Here is a 26,302-nt window from a genome sequence, read left to right as displayed (position 1 = left end):
GCAGATGATTGCCAGATATGCAGATGAAGTCTGTTAAACAAGGTGTGTATGAGGATCTGCAGATCTCATAGACTATGAATGCATTTTGCAGGAATGGATCTATTGCAGGAAGAGATCTTTTGCAGATAATGATCTTTTGAATGTGTACGGGCATCTTTGTGTGCAGCATCTTGCAAAGATTTTATCTGATGGGGAGTTCAGCTCAATAGAATAGACTGTGTAGAGTATGGCTCTCATACTACATGAAATGGGGTAAAATTGGTCTGTGCTCTTGCCTTTTCCAAAGACTTTTATCTCAAGTGTGTATGCAGCATTAGTGAATTAAGGCCAATCTCTCCGACACCATATATATTTCCACCATTTAGACTTGATCAGAAAAATCAGTTACTCCTGGTTGACTTAGCGGTTCCACACACCAAACTATTTTTTACATTTTTTTTATTTATTCAAAAATTACAATCCATTTTTTTCTGCTTGATTATATAATTTTCAAAATCTGATCAATGTATCATATACCTGTCTTACATTTTTCAGCAATTAAACAAAAAAATAAATAAAAAGAAATTGAAAGCTTTGAAAAGATTGCATGTGTCTATAAAGCAAGAAATTGACAATCTACCCTACATCATTCAATTTTATAAAATTGATCAGAAAAATCCACCACTTTCGATGATCTTTTACCGGAACAAAAAGAGGAAATTCAATTAGATGGCTCCAATGAATAAAGAAAAGTTTAAATTTTTTCGTACATCCACTCTTTTTATCAAATTGTTGTAAAATTGGATCATTTTATTGTATTGTGTGTGGCTACCTTTATGTGGGTAAAACAGGCAATTCAATCAGAATTCTCTAATAAATAAAGAAAAACGTTTTCTTTTTCTGTACAACCAAATTGTCAAAAAATCAAATATTTTTATTGTATTGTGAATGGCCAATGTAAAGGGAACCTAAATCGAAAGAAAAAAAATGAGTTTAACTTACCTGGGACTTCTACCAGCCCCCTGCAGCTATCCTCTGCCCTGCGCCATCACTGAGGGATCCTCCAGTCCCCCGCAGCGGCCCTCTTTCTACTGGATGCGCGACCTTGATCTGTACGCCTCCTGATCACGCTCTCATGCATGGAAGTGCTCTGCGCATGCGCAGTATGGGGAAATCTCTACTGCGCATCCGCAGAATGCTCCTGGCAACAGAAGCGTGATCAAGGACCACGGCCATGCATGTGCAGTGGCCGAAAGAGGGGTGCTGAGGGGGACTCGAGGATCCCTCAGTGACAGCATGGGCACAGGACAGCTGCAGGGGGCAGGTAAAAGCCCAAGGTAAGTTAAACTAATTTTTTTCTCGATTTAGGTTCCCTTAAAGGCTATGATATTCTATTTTACAATTTTTAGATGCTGCGTCAAAAAAGTCATTTAATCTTGTGCTGTACAAAGTCATGTAAGGAAGGCTAAAGCTGGACTGTGATATCCTGATAACTGAAGACCAGAGTAGGCCTGCAGGGCAAAACCTAAACAATCTCAGGGTGAGGCACTTAATGTAGATAAAAAGCAAGATAGAGCAACATATTCTACATAACAGGAAGCAGACTTACATTGCTACAGGCTCTTCCTACATAAACTAAAATACTAGAAAGTCTTACAGAAAATACTGCCCAGCAGCCAACACCTACTGTATGTCACAAGATAGCCTAGATGAAGTCTAGCAAAAAAAAACAATCCCTACATGCAGCTGACTTCTTCTTGATAATTCTCTTGCATCGGGCGCCCAAATGACCAGTTGGACACCTGATTGCCAAAATTTAACACAGAGCTGGTCGTGGCCCTGAAACTGCCTGATCCAAAGTAAGTTTGGCAGAAATGAGACTATTGGGCCTTCAAAACAAATAAGCTGTCTATCTCACCCACTGCATCATGGTCCCACACTAGTATCTAGGGGGCATCACACAAAAAGATAGAAACCTGTAAACAATTACAAAGTGCAATGGCCCAGGGGATACCATGGTATCAAAACTTTATTGCATCAAAATATTGTGTGCACAATTTAGGCATCGCCCCTAAAAACAGTTAAAATGAACATAAACCTGAAAAGCGCTCCACACACATACCCCAGCACCCACTCAAAACCCAATCACACTGGTACTGGTACCATTACGATATTGCTCAGTATGGGAGGAACATAGGTGGCCAGGTTCTGTACACAGCTCAACACAGTCTGCCTTTAAAGAGAACCCGAGGTGTGTTTAAAGAATGTTATCTGCATACAGAGGCTGGATCTGCCTATACAGCCCAGCCTCTGTTGCTATCCCAAACCCCACTAAGGTCCCCCTGCACTCTGCAATCCCTCATAAATCACAGCCATACTGTGAGACTGTGTTTACATCTGTAGTGTCAGTCTCAGCTGCTCCCCCGCCTCCTGCATAGCTCCGGTCCCTGCCCCCGTCCCTTCCCTTCAATCAGCAGGGAGGGAAGGGATGCAGGCAGGGACTGGAGTTCTGAAGGAGGCGGGGAGAGCAGCAGACTGACACTATAGAGATAAACACAGCCAGCTCTGACAAGCTGTTTGTCAGCAGCGTGGCTGTGATTTATGAGGGATTGCAGAGTGCAGGGGGACCTTAGGGGGGTTTGGGATAGCAACAGAGGCTAGGCTGTATAGGCAGATCCAGCCTCTGTATGCAGATAATATTCTTCAAACCCACCTCGGGTTCTCTTTAAATAGACTTGCAATAAATTCCCAGATCAGCCTTCAGAGTATACTCTCATAAGCCAGCATCTCGCCAGTCCTAGGCTCAGCTTACTAAGTCTCCGGGATCAATGGTTGGTTTTAGCGTGCACCTACTCTACCCAGCCGCGCGTCCGCAGCGGGGAGCGGCGTCCAGCTTGACTGTAAGGCAAAAATTCTTCCGGCAGGAAGTTGTGCTGATAGGGAGCGCTCAATTCTCGTGTCAGGTTTAAGCCACGCCCACTGTGTTGAGCTGTGTACAGAACCTGGCTACAAGAAGGATTTATTTGCCAAGTGCGGTGGAGCCGTACTCGGAATTGCTTGTGGTACACATGGCTTAGGCAAAGTACAACAGCAACAGTTGTACATGTTACATACACGGCTACAGTACATATACTGACAACACTTAACAATACAGTACATTTACAACTACAGGCTAGCAGCATAAACAGTAGAATAACATTCGGAGTGGTATTAGTGTCAGAGTTGCAATGAGACGCGGAAAGTGCAGAAGAGAAGGCGGAGAGTAATGCTGAAGAAGGGCAGTGTGAGTAGGGATGCAGAGGAGAAGTGGAATAGCCGCACCAGAGGCAGTCATGCTGGTTGCAGCCTAGGAGGTGGAAAGTCAGGGGTCTGTGTTGTTCAGCAACAGAACAGCCTGTGGGAAGAAGGAGTTCCTGCGCCTGGTAGTCTTGGATGGGATGGTGCGGAAGCGCCGGCCAGATGGGAGGGGCTCAAAGAAGCGGCTGCCAGGGTGGAAGGAGTCACGGGAGATCCTGGTGGCCCTCTTCTTCAACCTTGCCCTGTGAAGGAGTTCGAGCGGTGGCAGAGGCGATCTGATGATCCTTTCCGCCTCACCAATGACTCTTTGCAGTTTATGTCTGTCACTAGCTGATGCACTGGCATACCAGACGATGACTGAGGAGCAAAGTATGGATTCTGTGGTGGCGGTGTAGAAGCTGATGAGCAGCTCCAGAGGCATGCCAAATTTTTTGAGTTGGCACAGGAAAAATAGCCTCTGCTGTGCCCTCTTCTGAATTTTGATGGTGTTCAGCTTCCATTTTAGGTCAGACGACAAGGTTGTGCCAAGGAACCAGACCGATCAAACTCTGGAGACTTCGGTCTCACCTATGTAGACTGGTGGGCGAGTGGGAGGGTTTTTCCTGAAGTCAGCGATCAGCTCGACCGTCTTTGTAGCATTTAGGACAAGGTTGTTTTTCTTGCACCAATTGCAGATTCTCTCTATCTCGCTGCGGTAGTCTTGTTCTCCGTTGCTGCCGATGAGGCCAATGATTGTTGTGTCGTGAGCAAATTTAATGACCTTGACAGAGTCCGAGGAGGAGGTGCAGTTATTTGTGTACAAGGAGAACAGAAGTGAGGACAGTACACACTCTTGAGGTGCCCCGTGTTGGTGGTTCTCAAGCTAGAGGAGCAGTTGCCGAGCTTGACCTGTTGTGTCCTGTCCGAGAGGAAACTCTTGATCCATGCACGAAGCATGGGCTCGACGCCGAGTTGCGCCAGATTGTCGACCAGGGTGTCTGGGCAGATCGTGTTGAAGGCCGAGCTAAAGTCCAGGAACAGGACTCTGACATAGGAGTCAGGCTTGTTGAGATGCTCCATGATGTATGCCAGGCTGACATTTATGGCGTCCTCTATGGACCTGTTGGCCCTGTATGCGAATTGGAGTGGGTCCAGCAGTGCATCAGTGGTGCCTTTGAGGAGAGCGAGAACAAACCATTCTAAGACCTTCATGATGGTAGGTGTTAGGGCCACGGGTCTGAAGTTGTTGAGGTCTCTGCTGCCTTGCTTTTTGGGGACCGGTATGATTGTGGACCTCTTGAGACAGGAGAGGACTGTGCCTTCCGCTAGCGACTTCCTGAACAGGGATGTGAGCACCGGGGCCAGCTGGTCTGCACAGGTCCTTAGGCAGTTTGTTGAAACACCGTCCGGACCTGAGGCTTTCCTGGGGTTGAGCTTGCGAAGCAGCCTTAGAACTTCCACTTCCTGGACTGCAACCGGTGCAGTGATGTCTTGGTCTCTCGGTGCGGAGGGTGCCGCTGGTCTCATCATCCACTCCAGGGGCCCGAGCTGCTGGGGCTGTTGCTCAAACCTGCAGTAGAACTCATTGAGTTCCTCAGCCAGTTGAGTGCTTGTGGTCACCTGTTGGGGAGGGGGTTTGAAGTTAGTGACCGCTCTGAGGCCTCGCCATACCTCCCTCGAGTTGTTGGACTGGAGTCAGAGTGCCAGCTTATCGGAGTAGGCTCTCTTTGCAGCTCGCAGTTCCCGTTTCAGGGCGTACATGGCCTCCCTGAACTCTTCCGTGGAGCCGGACTTGTGCGCTTGTTCCTTACGCTTACGAAGCTGGCGCAGCTTATTATTGAACCAAGGCTTGTTATTGGGGAAGGCCTTGAAGGTCTTAGAGGGGATGCACATTTCTTCACAGAAGCTACCTTTGTCCCTCCCATACTGAACAATATTGTAATGGTACCGTATTTGTTCACTCTATTGGGCCTTAGCAGGTCTCAGAAATCAGCTAGAGTTTTACAGTCCAGTAGCCTAGCCACACCCCCTGCAGTGGATAAACACCATTCTCTCCATCAATGCAGAAGCTGGAAAGACCCATTTCACAAAGCTGACAGGAGGTAAGGCTACGTGGCATTCGGCAGCACCACTAGTTCACTAGTTTCATTTTTTTACTCTTTCTAACACAAAAACAATTTAAACTTGAAGTCAGGGCATTTAATCTGTCTGCACACATGTTTGTATTGCAGCCCAGAGTAATTATGCCTGGAGCATTTTCCCAAAGCAATCCATAACATTTTAGCATGTTATCCAGCCATATTATTTACTATAACAACCCCCATACTAGAAATGTAATCTAAATACATTTCTTTACAATACCGTATTACATCATTATACATACTGCAAAGTCTACTATACAGGTAATGAAAACAAAAAAACTAAATATTCACAAGATGTGAAAATAAAACTGGCAAGAGATGAAGCAGGGTGGAGGAGACGAGAAGTTTTCAAGAAAAACGATTTGTACATATTTGGACTGGCTGACTATACTAATATAAAACACAGCGTTTAGCACCACTTACAAGAAGCGTGATTGAAACATGTCACGAAATGGTATATAGTGTAGAAATAACTACGTGTACTCAAATTTGTCATATGTATCTCAGCACCTGGGTGATTCCAGGGAATGGCTTACACAAGATACAATTATCGAGAAAACATCTGACTTTAAACGGTACCTTAAGTGACTTGTAAGATGATGAGATAAACATGTGAATGGAGAGCCCCTATAATAGTTACAACTAGACCATTTTCCTTTTTTATTACTGTAAGGGTCAAGAATTCAGAGCTGTGAATGGCAGTTTCTCTGTAGTAGGGCTGCAGGGAAACACTCACTAAAAACAAATTAGATTTCTGGGTTGTATCTAAATGCAGGGAACATAGCTGGGTCATCATTTACTTAAAGGAGTTTTAAACTCTGACAAAATATTGAATAAAAATGTGTTTTTCGACTTTTTACAACCCATACAATTATCATATTTGTTTTTGTGCACAAGTATTATTATTCATTTAGAAATTATAAATTCCCAAAGTTCCGTTTATTTACTTTAAAAGCTGCTGGTGCATTTTATTCATAACTGTTGTATTTCTATTGTAAATGCACCCAGTAATGATTTCTGAGCAGTGTTTCGGTTCAGGGCTCATTAGCAGAAGTTTCTGCACAGTCAGAGAATGTTTAGTTAATTGTATTCAGTGAAGAATGTAAACACAAGATAAGGTTATCACCAGTTCGGCTGGCCCTGCAGGAGAAAAAGTCTGCTGTAAATTTTAGAGCAAATAAGAAATGCTGGGTTTCATCCCACTTTAAGACATATACAAAATACGACTATGGAAATCAATTTATTCTCACTTTAGAGTCAAACCTAAATTTCAAATACTTACCTAAAAAGAGGGAAGCCTTTGGATCCTATAGATGCTTCCCACCCCATCCTTAGGTCCACCATTGCCCAGCGTGGACCCCCCACAGGAATCTGACAAGAGTTTGTCAGAGTTCAAGTTCATGACCATGCTCCTCTTCAAGCATGAGCACAGCTGTACTACACCTACGCGATCACACCTACACTAGCGCAGTAAGCCGGAGCCACTCATGCACAGGCGGCTGCATGCTACTGCATAGGGGTGGCTGTGCTTGCACAGGATTAAGCGGCTGCACTCGTGTTTGCAGAGGAGCATGGTTGCAATGTGCAGGAGGGTCCTGGGGCAGCGGCGAAGGTCCAGAGGACAGCTTGGGAATCCAGAGGCTTCACTTTTCTGAGGTAAGTATTTAATTTTTGACCTGAGGCTCCCCTGCTGCACAGACAAAATATGAGATCTGTTAAGGCACAAAAGGTCAATCATATTGTTGTCTGATACTGACAAAAATGGTTTGACTTGATCTTATGTCTATGTCTATGGATACAGCCAACACTGCTGGGTGACTTTTCACTGGTGGAAAATCCAACAGGATAAGACAATTGACCCTTGCAGCTTATTGGTGCATCTTCTTGGTGCCAGTAGACATGTGGCCATTGAAAATGGGGTAGCAGTGCCCAATATACTAAGCATGGCTCCGCAAGCAGCTTGTCTATTTTTGGTTTGCCTCTCCAGTGAGTCATCTTCATGGTGATAGTTTATATGGTAGATTAGTTGCCTTGGCCAGCATAGTTACAATCTCTAAATATGTTAGAGGGATAATTTGCACTACACATACATTCTTCTATAGCTAAAGCAAATAGAATGTAGGTTGAAAGCACTACAATACTAGTTAGCACTAGAAAGCACTATAAGGGCTGGAACCCACAGGAGCGCTTTTGCCAGCGTTTTGGCAGCACTGCGATACGCTAGCAGTTTGCCAAAATGCTGGGCTAATGTTAATGGATGGGGCAACTTCCACAGGAGCGTTTGCGTTTCTCAGAAACGCAAACGCAGGACGTGCAGCATTTTGGGAGCGTTAGCGCTTCAATGTAAAGTATTGAACCGCTAGCGGAAACGCTCAGCAAAACCTAAACTGAGCGGTTTTGCTAGCGTTTCGCGGTTCAGCACACTGTAACAAAATGAAAAATAATTCACAGGACCAATCAGGATAAAAACGCAAAACGCAAAACGCTACGCACCCGCTGGGCAAAAAAATACAATGTTGCAAAACATGACCAAAAACGCGCATGAATCCGCTTGCAAACCGCTCAGACAAAACGCTAGCGGTTGCGTTTTGCGTTTGCGGTTTTCAGTGGGTTCCAGGCCTAATACTACTACAATACTCAGAGCCATCTCTTAACTTAGCAGGAGGGATGAGCTGATGTCTTTGTGTTCCTACTCCATTCACTACACTACACAATTGGACCCAATTCTTGAAAAGAAGATATCACAGTAAGCTCCGTCACTATCCTGAATTCAGGTCTTCTCAATGAGTCCGGGTAGCAAAGTTCCCTGCTGTGAAGGTAACAAATGTGAAGAACCTAAAGTCTAAGGCCCTATAGCCCCTCTTCCCTCAGTCAGCTTTATTATTTAGTAGACAAAGCTCTACTTTAAGTTACAAAGGTGACCACAGAATGGAAAAGATCTTACTGAGAACAGGTACCTTAAAGCCCTGTACACAAACTAGATGCTTCTTGGGCTGAGGTGGCCAGTTTGGGCCACTTTTACTGAGAATGTAATATGCGGAGGCCACTAATCCTCCCTGCTGCATCACCAAGAGATCCAGACCGGCAGATGGTCTCGGATAAGCGCAGACCAACCCTATAGTCCATCTCCTTACCCCATTGCTCGACTGGCCCTCCTACCCCTCCATAGCAACAGAATGTGTCACTAGCCTTTAGTGTAGCAATGAGCCTGTACAGAACTTGGCCTAAACTCATCCTCAACTCATCCTGAAGTAACACAGCCACGCATTACTTCCATTACACGTACATACATTTATTTTAATAAAAAGACCCACACTTACATTTAAAATTAACTCTTTTCTTCACACACACTCTCCCACAGCACGCAAATACAATTTTTGCATTAAAAAAATAAATAAATAAAAAAGTACATAAATAGCTATCTTAGGAACTGAATTTTTTTTAATATGTATGTCAAGAAGGGGCTTGTAAATAGAGATGGATGCAAAGCTGAAAAAATGCTCCTTTATTTCCAAATAAAATTTTGGCTCCATACATTGTGCTAGGGAAATATTTTAAATGGTGCAATAACCGGGACAAATGGACAAATAAAATGTGTGGGTTCTATCCACAAGAGGACATTTTAGTTTAAAACTATAATGGCCGAAACCTGAAAAATATTTTTTTTTTTAATTTTTTCTTCTTATTCCAATTAAAATGCAATTAGAATTCAATCATTTTTAGCAAAAAGTACAACCCAAAGAAAGCCAAATTGGTTCGCAAAAAAAACAAGATATAGATTGTTTTGATGCAATAAGTAGTAATAAAGTTATAGACAAATGAATGGAAGGAGCACTGAAAGCTGAAAATTGCTCTGGTTTTTAAAGGGAAACACCCTTGGAGGTGAAGTGGTTAAACAACAAATATGTATGGGGGTGGGATGAGGGCTTCATTGTTGCCTCCTGTGAAAAGCCAGCTAATTCCAGCTCTTTACATTCTAGTTGATTCTTTAACTCTTTGTGGACCGCAAGGCTCTGGTCCCTTAAGAACCAGAGCGTTTCTTTCATGCGCCTGTTCAGTGATTGCGGTTATTGGCTCACAGTGATCACCTGGTAAGGAGCTATTGAAACTGGCTCCTTACTCATAGCAGGAAGCTCAGCTGTCACATGTCAGCAGAGTATGCAGCCGCAGCAAGCAGGGATCGGCTCAGGACTGCAGAAAGCCTTGGCGAAGAATCTACACAACCTAAGAGATAGAGAGCCATAAATGTGGCATAAATGCTCACTCCCATAGCCTCAAGCCAGTTAAATGGTATCAACCTGATTCAAAACTTCTTGCTTACCATGATTTATCTACTGTAATTGACTGAACTCATTAATGTATGTCTTACCTTCTCAATGGAACAGCTAAAATGGATGAGGAAGAGCAGAAGAAAAATATGCTGAATTCCAGGCATTCTGCTGAAACGAAATAATATATGTCATGTTATGTATCTCCAGCCCAGCACTTCATATTACATGTATCATTCATCTGCATAATATTGAAATAGCAATCGATTTCAAGAGTTCTCGCTAGCAGCAGCCAAAGTGAAGGATGACTCCTCTCCTCCACCTGCAGTCTATGTAAATATGCACTGGCACTTAATAACTACCCAGCAAGCTCATTGCTAACCAGAACCCTAGGAGTGTGTAAGGGGCTAAAAAGAGCAAAAAGTCATTTTACTAAAATGCTATGTAAAACAGAAGTTTGGCTTCTTAAAACAGAGGGTATTTGAGATTATTTAGGTTGGAGTGAGCATATGATGTCTCCCACAATGCATCACTGCTGAATATGCAAATTGTCCCTTAGGCAGGGAAGACAGGGAAAGGATATGGTTAGGCAGAGAAGACAAGGGAAAGTTACGGTTAGTCCAACACAACATTGAAAGGTTAGGGTTAGCCAGAGATGACGGGGATAGGTTAGTGTTAGGCAGAGAAGACAGGGAAAGGTTAGGGCTAGGCATAGAAGTAAGTGAAAGGTTCATTTAGACAGAGAAGACATTGAAGGGTTAGCTAGAGATAAAGGGGATAGGTTAGTGTTATGTATAGAAGACAGAAAAGGTTAGGGCTAGGCATAGAAGAGTGGGAAAGGTTACAGTTAGGCTGAAAAGATGGAAAAAGGTTAGGGTTAGGTCGAGAACAAGAGAGAAGTTAGTGCAAGATTAAGTTCAGACAAGCTGGGTTAGATTAGGTGATGGGGCCATTTTTTGAGACATTAAGATTCACTATGTGGCTGTCATATTTAGGGCAGGACATCCAGAAATTAGAATTGAAGATCTACGTATTGCGTCTACCAAGCTTAGACACAGAAAACAAAATCCAGACACGTTAAAATCCTCCACTGCTCCATCAATGAACAACTACAAAACTGGGTGAGCCACGCCCTGTACGTACAAACCTCATACAAATGAGAGCAGACTTTAAAATATCTTCTCACAATAAAAAAAGTGTCCAATTTGTCCAATTGGCTGTTTTAGCTTATTATGGTTTTCGTAGTGTTCTTTGTAAAATACACTGGTGTCTGAAGGGAGCATAATAAATGACATAAGCTCAAGCAGAAGAGTTATGAAAATAGTTTTTCCATAAATAAAGAACAAGGAGCCAATGATTTCAGCTGGAATCAGGGAGAGCGGCACGTCTGCAGCCTTCTAAGGCTATTCCTCATTCCTCTGCAGTTATTCCGAGGCTGAATATCTAACAGAATGAAACATGGGGCCTCAGTGAGCTTATCTTTCCACAAACCTAAAATAGCTTTGCAAGCAACAGGTAACAGCCACATTACTGATGGTATAATCAGCCACTGCTGTTGATTCAATTAATACATTTATACTGTATATCTGTGACACTTTAGTTACAAATTCACACTATAGCCTTTCCACACTAAATATTATTTTGTGAATTGATTATTTCAGGTAATAGTCATGTGTGGACAGGTATTCCTCAATATAAATCCCTTCATCTTTAGCAACCTGTTTTGGAAGCTTCTTAACCAATCACTGTTGTAGTTCCCACAAGCGGCACTGTTGAATAGCGCCCGCTTGTCCGCCATTGTCCCCTCTCTATAGAACAGAACCTGCCATTCAGTGGAGAGCATGGAGTGTTTCATTAAATTTCCTTGGAAAATACTGTATCACATTTTGATTCAGGGTGGCAGAACCCTAGCTATAAAGAGAACATTGATTAATTTACATCACATACTTTCCCTAAAGGCCAGTGCCCACTACGTGATTTTTCAAAACACTAGCGATTCTTTGAGCGATGAGTGAACGTTTCTGCACGATTAAACAAACGACTCTTACTGATGTGAGCCGGTAATGATCATAACGGTGGATCGGAACTTTAAAGTAAACCAGAGATCATGAAATAGAATGAATCAATGCTTACCCGGGGCTTCCTCCAGCCTCCTAATCACGCGAGTCCTCCCGCACATAAGCAGAAGACCCAGACTGACGCGACTGAAGGAGTTACCAGGGCTGATCGTGGCTGAACAGCAGACGGCGGGAGGACAGCTAGGGACCCGCACGTTTTTTAGGGGGCTGGAGGAAGCCACGGGTAAAAATCAATTCATTTTATTTCATGATCTCTGGTACACTTTAAGATGCCTGACGACTTCAGTACAAAATAAAGTGATTGCTTGAACTCTCGGTCATGCCCATTTTGTGCCGGCATGTGATGTCACGCTTACCTGCTGCCAGGAAGATGGACCAGGAGTGCTCATTGTCGTGGGATGTCGCTGGGATCCATCTTCCTGGGTTGCGAGGTGAGTATGTAGCTTTGGAGGCGCTCATAATATAATATCTGTTACATTATTTATGGCCAGGTTAAAAAGTAAATTGAAATGCCAGGAGAAAACCCAAGCATACATGAGATCATACATGGTGTACATAAACAGTACTGCTCCTGATGATATTCAGGAATCTAGAGATGCAAAGCAAGAATGCTGGCCACTTAGCCAGCATCCTGCCTGTAGTACATAAGCTGCCTTGTTTTCCTAAAAAATAACCACTAAAACAAAGAGATAATTATGTTGTTGTTGTTCTTAAAAGAGCTACAAATTGTACAAACATCAAAGCAACTGCAAGCTAATACATAAAACAGAACTAGCCATGCTCAACACAACCTGCAGGGTCCCAAAAGCTGAATCATTTCCTGTTTGTGCTCAGAAAGCCCTGACCCTCATTATGACATTTGGTGGCTATCTGATCAATACAAAGGCAAGATGGGGCATTTGCATGGAAATTAACTTCAACATCCTAACCTACAGGTTCCAAGATTAGCATACAAAGGTCGAAACTCTTAATGGTTAACAGGATGGTAGTTTTAAGGCCCATACACACGTCGGATTTCCGCGAACGACGGGTCGTTTGAACGTCCCGTCGTTCGCCCGCTAAATCGGGCGTGCCGGGCGGATCGCTCAAACTCACTCTTATCAAGCGAACGACAGTCTGTACACACGCCCGATTTAGCGGGCAAACGACGGGACGTTCAAACGACCCGTCGTTCGCGGAAATCCGACGTGTGTATGGGCCTTTAAGGTACCCATACATCTAGTGATGATGGACAGATTTGACCAAGAGACAAATCGCTCTCTAATTTAATCTGTCGGCTGCCCATACAACGCAGGCCAATTCCTGATCAATGTCCTGCTGAAATCGATCTGGAATCAGTCTTATGACGCCGCATCAACTGCCTTGCCGGCCCGACACTGTCCCCCCAATGTGTAATGTGCCAGTGCCCAGGGCACAATACGTGACCTGTCCGCGGCTGCCGTTGCTCTGGGCTCTCTCCGCCATCCATACACGTGCCCCACGTGGTTGCCTAGTAACATGGGTGGCGCGTGTGTAATGTCATACACACGCCCACATTACTAGGCAACAAAGTGGGGCGTGTGTATAGCTGGCAAAGAGAGCCCGGAGCAAGCGGCAGCTGTGGACAAGTAATGTATAGTGCACTGGGCACATTAAACATTAGGGGACAGGGTTGAGGGTTTCATCGCATTTATCGCTCGTCCTGGTAACGCTTGCCATTACCGCCTCGCACCCGACCAAGCAAGTCGGCCCGACATCTTGCAGCATGTACGATTGACATGCTCGGTCAGAAATTGGTCGCATCGTCGATTGGGCATCCATTTGGCTACACAGATTTTCATCCTCCTGATGTCGCCTGATGTATGGCCACCTTTAGTCCTATCTGTGTAATTCCTATTACGGTCTATGGCCAGCTGCGCCCAAATCTCCTGCGCTGGATTCCTTGTGTTCATTCCCAAGGTGCAGGATCTAAGTGACCACAGGTCTTCACAATAGCGTTCCACAAGGGTTGAAGGTCTTTGCTGCCTAGTCCCACCAGATTGCACACTAAGGTCACCCTAACAGTGGTTTAGAGCAGTGTTCCCCAACCCTGTCCTCAAGGCCCACCAACAGCGCATGTTTTGTGGAAATCCACAGAGATAGTTAATCAGCTTTGCTGAGACACTAATTGCCTCACCTGTGAATGTGTGTGGGTTTTCTGCAAAACATGTACTGTTGGTGGGCCTTGAGGACAAGGTTGGGGAACTGGGGTTTAGAGACAACACTGCAATGTGGAGATCTGAGTAGCAGTATGATATGGATACCGGCAGGCTGAAATTCATGCCAACAATGTGACTCATTATTAAAAAAATGATTAGTACACGCCTTTATTACCCTATTTCCTCCTACTTCTATCGCCCACATTGTGCAATCTACACACACACCCTGTGTGTGTAGATTGCCCAATGTGCTTCAAAGACAGAAGTCACAGATGCTATCTTCACACCTTCCACGTTTATAAATAATTGACAGCTAGAAGAAGAAGGGGAACATGGCAGTTTCTATAGCTATTGGAAACAAAGGCAAAATAACTGGTGCTTGGCTCCCTTTAACACCCACCTCTGTTCCCAGTCTGAAGCAGATACAGCGGTTATCCACTGACTGCACACATGGCCCCTCCTCCTCCTTTGAATGGAGCTGATCATTAGACCATATCAATAATCAATCAAGTAAGTGGCTCTTTCTTTAAAACACATAAGAATTGCACTATACCAGTGATCTGTAAACTTGGCTCTCCAGCTGTTAGGGAACTACAAGTCCCACAATGCATTGCGGGAGTCTGATAGCCACAGTCCTGATTCATAAAGGCAAATGCATTGTGGGACTTGTAGTTCTTTAACAGCTGTTTGCAGATCACTGCACTAGACTAAGGATCTGTCAATCTACATAAAGATGTTTTTCCTACATGCCTGGATTAGGACTTTACTTGCATTCCCAGCTAACCTGATTTTTTTTATATCAGCCATTAACCTTTTCCATCAGGGCTGCCAGTTTCAGTTCAGAAGCTCCCCCTCCTGGATCCAAATGGTAAACGCAAAATGTTTATAAGCAAAATTTCCTATGATCTGATCGAAACTGATACCGGTAGAAAAACGTAATGATATATATAATAAATATACAAATTGTATCATTAACTACTTAGAAATATAGTAAATATATAATATAGTGTTACATCACATAGGGAATTCTGCTGACGTGCACCTTGCGTGCGGACGCCCGGGGAAAGTGGAACTTGCAGAGGAAATGTCAACATTACAAAGGGAGGCCACTCTGTCTTTTTTTGGACAGAATTTTGTAAAATCTGACTAAGCAGAAGGATTAGTCACAAGCTAATCATAGAATTACAAACAAGCTTAGTAAAAATGTGGAACACAAAGGACCAAAGTATAGCTTCAGTTTTATAAGGTTAGCAGTGAGTAATACGACACATACAGCAAGGTGACTGCATCAGCTTGGTATCCTTATACTGCCTGCCAGGCTGGTGATCTATTATCATAGCAGACAACTAGGCCCATATACATGCGCAAATAATGTCCCCTGAGGGGGATCGAGCGACATTGTAGGGGCGAGACTGTGCAAACTCGTAGCTTGCTGTAATGGACTACTGTCGCGAAAATCTTAAAATTTAATATATATATATATATATATATATATATATATATATATATATATATATATATATATATATATATATATATATATATACATACAGATAAGAAGTACGTTTCTTCCAGCGTAAAATGAGCCATACATTACTTTTCTCCTATGTTGCTGGCAATTACGGTAAGTAGTAGAAATCTGACAGAACCAACTACTTTTTGACTAGTCGGTTTCCTCATGGGGGGGTCTCAGGGTTTTCTTTATTTTCAAAAAACGTTTCCTGAACAGCAGTCCAAAAAACAGCAGTCCTCCGTCCAACTGCAAAAAAAAAAAAAAAGTGTGCACTGAGCATGGAGGCTCACCAGCATCTTTTTATAAATCTTTTTCAAGGAGTGTCTTTATAAATAATAGAAGAATAGAAGCCATGCTGAGAATCCCCTATGGCGAGATGGACTAGCCCCAAAACCTGTCGGTAGTGTCAGAGTTCTATTCCCTACTGTAAGTGACAGCAACAAAGGAGAAAAGTAATTTATGGCTCATTTTATTCTGGAAGAAACATGCTTCTTCTTTGTATGTGTTTACATGAATTTTAAGATTTTTCCCACAGTGGTACTTTAAGTGGGGAAAGGGGGGGGGGGGGGGGGTGTAGTGGGAGTGATGTCGTCTGGGGGGGGGGATAAGTGGGGGAGAACTATGGTATCTCCCATCGCTCGACTGAAATGACCGGTCAAGCAAATCGCTGGGTGAGCGATTGGGGGTTTCTATACACACATTGGATTCTCGGCAGAGGCGAGTTTTATCTGGTGTGTGCACAGGACTTTAAAGTGAACCAGAGATGAAACAAAGAAAACATTTTATACATACCTGGGGCTTCTTCCAGCCCCTTCCGCCTGGATCGCTCCTACGCCGCCGACCTCCGCTGCCGGAGCAACAAGAACCGGGTCCTGCCACTGCCGTCAGTTGGAGCCAATATAGCGTAAGAGAAGTGCGCTGTGTGCGTATCTATCCAGCAGCCGCTGGAGAGATACGTAGAGGGCGCACTTCTCCTGCGTAGGCTGGCTCCAATGACAGTGATGGGACCCGGTTCTCGTAGCTGCGGGCAGCAGAGGACGGCGTCGTAAGAGCGATCCAGGTGGATGGGGCTGGAGGAAGCCCCAGGTATGTATAAAATCTTTTCTTAGTTTCATCTCTGAGTCCCTTTAAACCCCGTACACATGCTAGATTAAAGTTGGCTGAGGCAGCCCATAGCTGATAATCCAGTGCGTATACAGTGGCCCTCAACCGTTATCTGGCAACTTGCTCAAGTGTCGCCTGATACCTTTGTTCTCGCCCCTGTCCTGTCCGCTACGTGATGTCATGTCTGTGATGCTCCATCGTCCCTCAGCCCACCTGCATAGCAACGGCCGGTGTTGTCAGCTGTACCTGACTTTGCGTCGCTACAGCCTGGGCCCAGCGATGACACCCAAGGGATCGGGTCCAAATCTCCACCAGGCGACATCAATCAAGCGACTGTACGAGTCTTACTCCACAGATATAATTTATTATTAGGTTTGGATGAAGTAGAAAAGGGCTACAGCCTCTCTCAGGATTATGAGGGTATCTGAGTCCTTATCTGTGCGAATTTTAGTCCTTATCCACCTGCTCTTTCTATGGAAGTAGGGCAATAAAAGCCTCTAACAAACATTTAAATGTAAAAAGAGGTAGAATTCATTTTTTTTTTGTAATGAGCCACATTGTTAGCATTGCATTTTTAATGCTGCTCGATTCCCTTTAAACCAGATGTACAAGCCATGTCCTATTTTACCTGCTTGTCCTGAAGAAGCTGTGCGCAACATTTCAACGTGTATAGAGCTCAATGAAGCCTATAAGGAGCAATTGGAGGAGCAGCTTATCTTCCTGCTCAGCATGTGCTGATTGCAGTATTTCATGGCTACTGTTCAAGAGTCTGTGTACATGTGCTGTAATGGTTTCCATATGTGTGCTTAAAGTGACTTTAAAGTAAACCTAGAAATATAAATAGAGAACAGAATGATAAACTACATGATCATTGTTTGCCTACAGTGAAAATGCCTAAAAACTTGAAAGAATGCAGCATGCAGGACTTCTGCAATCAGGCATCACACTAGTATAAAAGGGTTCCTGTGATTTTCTTTATCATGCTGATGTCCTTGTGCTTGATTCACAAAAGTGTTAGCACGCCAGTGAAAAGCCTTTTAGCACATGCAAACTGCCTCGCGTGCTAATATGCGCATAAGAGTTTGCTTCGTGTGCAAAATCAGCCTCTTCGCATGCTAAGTAGCGTGATAAGCATACTTTGCATGCGAAGCGGTGATTTTGCACGCGATCGGAGCGTATGGCATAGCGCCGTTCACGCCGAACAGTAACAGCTTTGCTCGTGCAAACTACTTAGCACCCTAGCTTGCACCTGCAAAGACTTAACATGTGCTAACTGAGTTAGCACTGGTTAGTGAATCAAGCCCCTTGTGTTTTGCGATTTAAACACAATTAAAAACCCAGCAAAATCGCCTGTAGTGGATAATAGTCCTGAAGGACGGGCGCACAAAGCCTGTGCAGCCACATAGCTAAGTGTCTGCAAACATGCCCACACCTCTGTGTGGGCTCAGTTTCCCCCCTTTATATTGCCTTGGTCTTTAACCGCTTCTGGAACGCGGTAATTGAAGTCTACGCCCTGTCTATGGCTGCCTATTCCTTCCAGGTCTTAGATTTCAATTACCACGCCGCAGGGACCCGCCAATATCGCAGATTGTGCCTCTCTCCCGCCACTACAGGCCACTCCCTCTACCGTCACTATGATGGCATAGCTCTGTGAGCCAGTCACTGTGAGCTGTGATCACTGTGAGCCAATCTGCCATCATATCGATGGCAAAGCGAGTGGCCTGCAGCAACGGGCGAGAGGTGCAGAAAGACGTTGGTAGGCCGCATTTTTTTGGTACTAGCAGTCTCTGGTCTTTCACTGCTGGTACACAAGTGGTTAAAGAAAGGGACGATGAGACAAAAAGAGAGTCTAGTAAATGTCAGGTAAACTATTTTGCAATATGAAAACCTCATTTCATTTGTGGATAGATTTAAGTTATGGAACTGGCAGTGGTTCAGTCATGTAACACCTGGGTAAAGCAACGGCGCAATTCCTGACAGGAGATTGTAAACAAACACAGAATTCCTACAGAATAGCTGTCATCACTCTCTTATTATAGAATGCTTCTGTGGTTTAAAGATGTGTCCCTAGATATCACGTTTCTGGACCACACATCTTTTAAAGATTAGATGGCCGGAGGTGGATTACATGAAGTTATAAAGGGTTAGAAATGTTGTTATATTTTATTATTAGGCTTGGTTCACACATAAAAAGGTGTCCAGTTCTGTCCTGTCAGTTTTTGACAGTTGGCAACAGTTTTGTATGAGTTTTCTCTGGTTTGTACATTTTCTGTCCGGTCCAGTCCCATCAGTATTGTATTAGTTTTGTATGCGTTTCTATGGCTGGGTTTACACATACAAAGTATACATTTCTGGTCCAGTGAAGTAAAACTGATAGAAAATGGATGCAAAACTGACAGGACAGGGCAGTACTGGACTGGACCGGACGTGTGCAGAATTATATGTAAACCAAGCCTGTATTTCTCCCTTTTAGGATGGAATGTTAGTTTACTGAGAGTTGTAAAGCCAGTACAAAAACATACCAGGTCTCACAGAATGCTCTAGGGTGGGGTGGGGGGGGGGGGGAGAATACTGCATGATAAAGAGCCTAGGATAAGGCCTAGTGGGAGGGAGAGCCACATATGGATATACAACAATGTATAGCTATAAGAAGTGTTTATTATGCTGAAACCAAGATATTAAACGTAAAATGGGTATCCTGAATAATTTACTGCATTCTACTAGATGTCCTTACAGTTCTCCTTTAATGTGATGCTAAAATAGGCATTCCAATGGGACATTTATCTTAAAGTGGATCTAGATCCTACTATACAAAATCCTGCAGCGCTGCTGTAAGCAAAAGTTATATTTACCTGCGGTGTCTCGTCCCATGAAGCCGGCCCAAAGTCCTCGCATCACTCCACTTCCCGGGCCTGGCCCCGCCTCCCCTCTCTCCACGGAGAAAAAGCACCTGGCTTTTTACTGCAGTAAATAGCCGGGCGGTTTTTCGCTGGAAAGAGAGGAGAGGCGGGGCCAGGCACCGGAAGTGGAGTGATGCGAGGTCTTGGGGGGGCTTCATGGGACAAGAAGGGTACATTTTCAAAGTTAATTTACCCCAATCTCATATAGCAAGATTCTGATTTTGGCAACCAGGGCCGGATTTACCATAAGGCACTGTAGGCACATGCCTACAGGCGCCTGATGATGGAAATGCGAATCACTCCCCTTTCAGAGTACCCTCTTTCCTTTCCTATGCAGAGCATAAATGAGAAATTACTCACCTAGCTCTCGGCATTCCACTGACAAGATCTCCCTTCAGCCAGGGGCACCACTAGCTACTTAATACTGAAGGAACCTCTGCCTACCTAATACGAAGGGACACCTGTAGCTACCTATAATGGGCAAGAGAAGGGATAAGGGACCACTGGGCCAGCCAGCACAGTTGCGGTTCGTTTTGGAAGGAGTTTGTATATTCATGTAGGGCAAAATCTAGGGTGCCAGGACATATGTGCCAATAGGCTCCTGTGATGTAAATCCGGGCCTGTTGGCAACCAAGTTTGCAGTGAGGATTTTCTGTGTAAATGATCGTAAATTATACATTACACCTGATTTTTGATCTTAGCCTTTAATAATAATCAAAAAACATGATGTATTGATCCAATCTGTACTGAACTCAGCTGCTCGTCTCATTCATCTTTCTTCTCGCTCTTCCTCTGCTGTTCCTCTCTGCCAAGCTTTTCATTGGCTACCAATTAAGCAGAGGATCCAGTTCAAACGCTTAACTCTACAAAACTCTCCCCAATCTCTCTCCCCCGGACATCTCCTCACTAGTTGCCAGGTACCACCCCAACCGCAATCTTAGATCTGCACAGGAGCTTCTGTTGTCCTACTCTAGAATTACCTCCACACATCCACGTATACAAGATTTTGCATGTGCTTCACCCCTCCTCTGGAATGCCCTCCCACAACACATCCGTCACTCTCCAACCTTTGTTACCTTTAAAAGCGCTCTCAAAACTCACTTGTTCCTTCAAGCATATGATCCCCTTTGTCCGAAGACCAAATTGCACTCCTACTAGATATCCTAAAACACACTGCCTTTATATGTTTATTGTATACTACCCCTCCTCTTGTTTCCCACCATTCCCTTTAGACTGTTAGCTCACAAAGACAGGGCTCTCTCACCCTTGTGTGTCTTGGAACTCATTATACATTTTATTCATCATGTTACGTTTATCACTGTCATTTCCAATTCTGTATTTTGTCACCAATTATGTATTCTGTATATTGGTGTACACCATTGCCTATATTATTTTGTACCCCAAGTTTGTTTCTTGCTCTGTACAGCGCCACGGAATATGTGGTGCTTTAGAAATCAATAATAATAATTTCACTATGATTTTCAATTGGGTGTAGTGTGTAGGAGAGTAATGCTTTCCAGCTCAGCCGAGATGATCCCCCAGGTGGATTGGTCACTGATGCATTGAGGGGGATCAGCTGCAGCTGTACACACACTAGAATCTTAGCAGAGATGTCCCTAACAGACCACTGTGGCTGAGAACCATTTAGCGTGTGTAAAAGGCTTAAAAACTTGTAGTGAAAAACAATTCTTTGAGAAAAACGTACTGAACTGGTTACTAAACGGTGTGTGATTTTGCTCAGAAACTTATCAGTTGCAATGCAAAAATGCAGCAGTGCCCAAAATTGTTGTCTTGCTCAGTAATCGCAGTTGAAAAGACCAAAGAAACACAACAGAGAGTTTTCTCTGCAGGATTCAGCAACTTTTAGCAGAGGTAAATGAATCTTACTTTTGTTTCCCGTTCCCCAATGGGCAACAATAATTGACAATGTGTACATAGCTTAAGATACTACGGAGTCTGGAGGAAGCGCCAGGTAAGTGGAACTCAACTTTTTTTCCAACTTAACAGTCCCTTTAAAGCAGTCCTGAACTGAAAATTAAAAGTCAAAATAAACATACACACGTCATACTTCCCTCCAGTGTAGTCTACTCCTCAATCTCTTTCTCAATGGAATTCTCCATCCTCCATTTTGAAAATAGCCATTACCTCATAGCAGCTTCCTGGTCAGCACACTGTTAACCTCTAATATGACCCACTTGAGCCACATGGAAACATGGACATTACCTTGCACATCAGTTATGCTTTTAGTTATGACTGACAGCAAGTGACATAGCTGACAGCAACTTATATACTGTATTTCAGAAGCAAAATCTTGTCAGAACCAGGAGGAATTGTTGTTAGAAGAAAATGGTGAGCTTCTGAGAGGAACTGACGATGAGGTTAGTATGTAATATTCATTTTCAAGTACATCATGTGTTTATTTTAAATAATTTTACTCGGTTCAGGTTCCCTTTAAGTAACTTAGTGAGTGTGTGATTCATGTGCAGAAACTTTTGACTCTGCATTTGTTATATTCCTGAAAACCACATATTCCTGGGTGAGACACGAGCGTGCCAATTTCCAGAAGCCAGAAATCAATGTAGTGAAATATTAATGGTGTCCTGGTGATGACATGGAGACACCCTGGTATATTGCATCATCTGTATTTATGAATAGATTAGATTCACTGAATTCCTCACATCATGCTGCTCTTTGGAGACCCCATCACACTAACACAGCTGCACACATGACACGTATCCAATGTTTTGTAGCCTTGTTTCCAGGCTGCCTAATGACACGGATAACAGCAAGCTCATAAATGAAAGTCTCCTGCTCTATTTCCAAGGAAAATGTTCCTTCTAATGGCTTCCTTCCCTAAACATATTCCCAGTTAATTTCTACACATCTGTGCGGAAGGCCTGCTCCAGCATAATGGATCTTATTTAACAAGACAGTGGAAAGAGTCACGGCGATGTTCAGAATATAATCACCGAGAGCCTCGGGCTCAGCAAATAAGGAATGTAGACTCATTATTATTATTATTATTATTATGGGTAATTCATTTTACTCTTTACCAAAATGACTGTATATTATATACAGTTTTTCTGTGAAGTAAATCAGTTACAGTATTTTCAGAATTTAGGAAGCATTTTTTCTCCCCCAAAAATGGGGAGAAAAAGTCAATGCGTCATATATTCCAAATACAGATACGAACCGCCAATCCGCCGCCATGTCAGGGACTCCCTGTATTGTTCCCATATCTTCTACACTCCTCCGTGTCCTCTTCCACTCACTCTGAATAAATGAAAGCAGCGACAGCACGGCTTACCTAATGGCCCATACTCACGGGCTACAATTGTCGCCGCAACCACGTGGCACGCGCGTTTTGCGGCGACAGGTCGCCCTTGAGTATGAGGCGCGCACCCCGAACCGTCGCTGCTGTCGCCAGGGGATTGGCGGCGGTCAATCGCATGGCGACAGTTGCCGCCGCAACTTTGCCGCAACTGTCGCTAGTCCGCGTGAGTATGTGGACTAGCCACAGCAACCAATAAAGAATTCACGGCACTTTCGGCGGGGGGGGGGGGGGGGGGGGAGGAGCGTCGGCGACAGCTTCCGTCGCTTCACTAATCCCTCTTCTGCGTGTGTACGCGGAGGGACCTAGCGATGAGCTGTCGCCGGCCTGTCCCGTGTGCTAGCGACAGGGCACAAATGTAGCCCGTGAGTATGGGCCATTAGTCATTGGAGCCAGTCAGAGATCTCTCCTCTTCCTCGCTGCTCTCTTAGCGCCGGCTTATGCTGATGACACAATCAGCAGAAACCGGCACTAGAGGAACAGTAAGAGAGAGGAGAGGTCTCTGATCATCACTGGCTCCAATGGATTACATGAAACGTGCTGCCACTGCTTTCATTTATTCAGGGTGAAGGGGGGAGGACATGAGGAAAGCTGGGGACACATGGGGGACACATAGGGGATACAATAATTGGAAGAGAACATCTACAAGATGCTCCTGGATCATGGACGCAACAGGTTTAGTATATTTTTTTTCCGGGTTTTTGCCCTCTAAACCTAGGTGCGTTTTATAGTCCGTTCCGGACAGTATTTTTCAGAATATAAGACGTTCCGTCTTATATTCCGAAAAATACTGTTCATGTAAAAATCTTTGAGCGCTATATACTGTTGTTATTGCTGGCAATTTACAGCATAGATCTGTACTGATGAGCATAATTTTGTCACTCTAATATTATCAATGCTTAGATTACGGCTGCACTTGAGATGTTAAAGATTATGTACAGTATCTCAGAAAAGTGAGCACACCTCCCATTTTCGTAAATATTTTATTATATCTTTTTATGGGACAACACTGAAGATATGACAACTTGATACAATATAAAGCAGTCAGTGTGCAGCTTGTATAATTGTAAATTTGCTGTCCCGCCAAAATAACTCCACACACAGCCATTCATGTCTAAACTGCTGGCACCAAAAGTGAAGAATGTCAAAATTCTGCCAAAATGACAATAATTTGTTTGCAAACCATTATTTTCCAGCTCTGTCTTAACTCTCGAAGGCATGGAGTTCACTAGAGCATCACAGGTTACCACTGGAATCCTCTTCCACTCCTCCACAACAAAACTGGTAGAGGTTAGAGGCCTGGGCCCATATGCAATTCACTTTTTCTCCTGAGTTTTCTCCTAGGTGATATTTTCGAAACTTGTTATAAAATGCATTTTAAGCCACCAGCAAGCAAGAATATACTCAAAATAATTTTGATAGTAATTTTTCACTAATTTTTGCATACTTGTTCAATCAAAAAATGCTAAAAAATTAGTTTAAAGAGAAGATGATAAATTATCTCCTAGGAGATAACTCAGGAGAAAAAGTGAATTGCATATGGGCACTTGTGTTCCTCCAACTTCCTTTTGAGGATGCCTCACAGATGCTCAATATGGTTTAGGTATGGGGACATGCTTGGCCAGTCCAGCACCTTTACCCACAGGATTCTTTAGCAAGGCAGAGGTCAGCTTGAAGGGTCTTTGGGGTCGTTATTTTGCAATGTTGCCCTGCGGCCAAGTTTCTGAAGAGAAACCACACACACTTGACACCATGTGAACCAAATAAGTTTATCTTGGTCTGATCAGACCACTGGGCAGGTTCCAGTAACCCATGTCGTTAGTCTGCTTGCCTTTTAAGAAAAGGTTTGTGGGGTTTCCTGTGCTTAAATTTTTCAGAAGGGGCATCATTTTGGGAACACAGCCATGCAGCTTGATTTGATGCACTGTACGACATATGGCCTTGAGCACTGACAAATCCTTCAGATGTCCAGTGCCCAAAATCTGTAAAGATTTGAATGTTAACCAGTCCCCAAATTGAGTACAGTATATCTTCGCCCCTTGAGACTTCATCTGAACTCCAGGGTCATAGATATATAGATATTCATACCCCCCCCCCCCCCCCAACACACACAATTGCAGGGGCTATTATTGCACCACAGGTGCTAAGTATTAGCAGTAACAGTTACAAATATCCCTATTCTTCCATGATGACATTCACAGCAAATCACTTTAAAAATATCTGAGATTTATTTCATAAAGTACTGTATAAGTAATTTTATTTATAATTAAAAGTGATACAGTATAATACAGGTGCAACCACATGCAGAAATAAATACAGGTGAAGCTCAAAAAATTTGAATATTTTGCAAAAGTCCATTAATTTCAGTAATCCAACTTAAAAGGTGAAACTAATATATGAAATAGGAGCCCTTTGAAGCTGTTTCTGATTAATTAGCTGATTAGACTGTGACACTTTGAGCCTAGAATATTGAACATTTTGGCAATATCCTAATGGTCTGAGATTTTGATTTTGGAGTTTTCATAAGCTGTAAGCTATAATCATCAACATTATAACAAATAAAGGCTTGAAATATCTCACTTTGCATGTGATGAGTCTATTTCATATACTAGTTTCACCTTTTTAAGTTGAATTACTAAAATAAATGGACTTCTGCACGATATTTTAATTTTTTTCAAGTATCCCCTGTAAATGACCCTAACACCCAAACTTCTTTCTAAATGTATATGGTGCTTATTTTATCATTGAGTCTTATATACTATAATTTTCACATTACCTGTACTTTAGGAATGGATTAAGTAAAAAAAGAGTTCAATTAATTTGTATTAACTCTATAGAGTGAACCCCTCTCTTCTGAGAGCCCTCACAGAATCCTGCATTTACCACTCTTAAAGGATAAAAGCAGGCAAGAAATAATAATAATAATAATCAAGAGGGTCTATGACATGACATATCCCCTAAGCTTTTCTGAGCAATAATCTTACAGCCACGTACACACTTTTAGTTACCCGAAATGATCTTTAGAAAATGTTTTGGGCGGCAGTGTTAGAACATTTGTTGTACAGACACCTTATTTGGCTCCAGGCCGAGTAGAGCGCTCTATTCCATGGAGGGGGAGAATGCGAGCGTCATCAAGTTCAAACAGGAAAAAAAGGTAAAGTAATTGCTAAAGGGGAGACCAGCAATATTGGGGGACACCTGTACTTACAATCAGGAACAAGTGTGGTGGCTGACGAAAATAGCTACTTTCTGGATAGCTCTCACTACACCCAATCAAAGCTCAGCAGTAATAATAAACCAAGTCAATCATGCAGAGTAAAGCAGGCCATACATACATTGATTTTCCTGATTGACTCCCGGGAGATTTGATCACTCTGATTTATCCAGCCGGACATCTATAGGTTAGCATGCCTCATCCATTGTTACTATGGATTTGATAACAAATCCAGCTCGATCGTTAGCTGGTAGATCAGCGTCCCATAGTCCTACACTGTGTCGAACAGTGTAACGCTGCAGTTTGATAGATTTCCATGCT

General features: G+C 43.4%; 1 protein-coding gene across 5 annotated transcripts in view; it reads right to left on the bottom strand.

Annotated features, from left to right (window-relative positions):
- The window catches only part of ADAMTSL4 (ADAMTS like 4), a 318,711-nt gene that overhangs the window by 224,876 nt on the left and 67,533 nt on the right, over positions 1 to 26,302 (bottom strand). For 4 of the 5 annotated variants that reach the window (XM_068253243.1, XM_068253245.1, XM_068253241.1 and 1 more), the window contains exon 3: positions 9,766 to 9,835. In XM_068253243.1, coding sequence (XP_068109344.1) covers positions 9,766 to 9,831 — 66 coding nt within the window. In that variant the 5' untranslated portion in view covers positions 9,832 to 9,835. The remainder of the gene's footprint in view (positions 1 to 9,765; positions 9,836 to 26,302) is intronic. The other variant, XM_068253242.1, reaches the window with a different exon arrangement.

The sequence above is a fragment of the Hyperolius riggenbachi genome, chromosome 9 (genome assembly GCF_040937935.1).
Source record: "Hyperolius riggenbachi isolate aHypRig1 chromosome 9, aHypRig1.pri, whole genome shotgun sequence".
Classification (NCBI taxonomy): domain Eukaryota; kingdom Metazoa; phylum Chordata; class Amphibia; order Anura; family Hyperoliidae; genus Hyperolius; species Hyperolius riggenbachi.
Note: the sequence above shows the minus strand (reverse complement) of the source record. Positions and strands in the feature narration are given on the sequence as shown.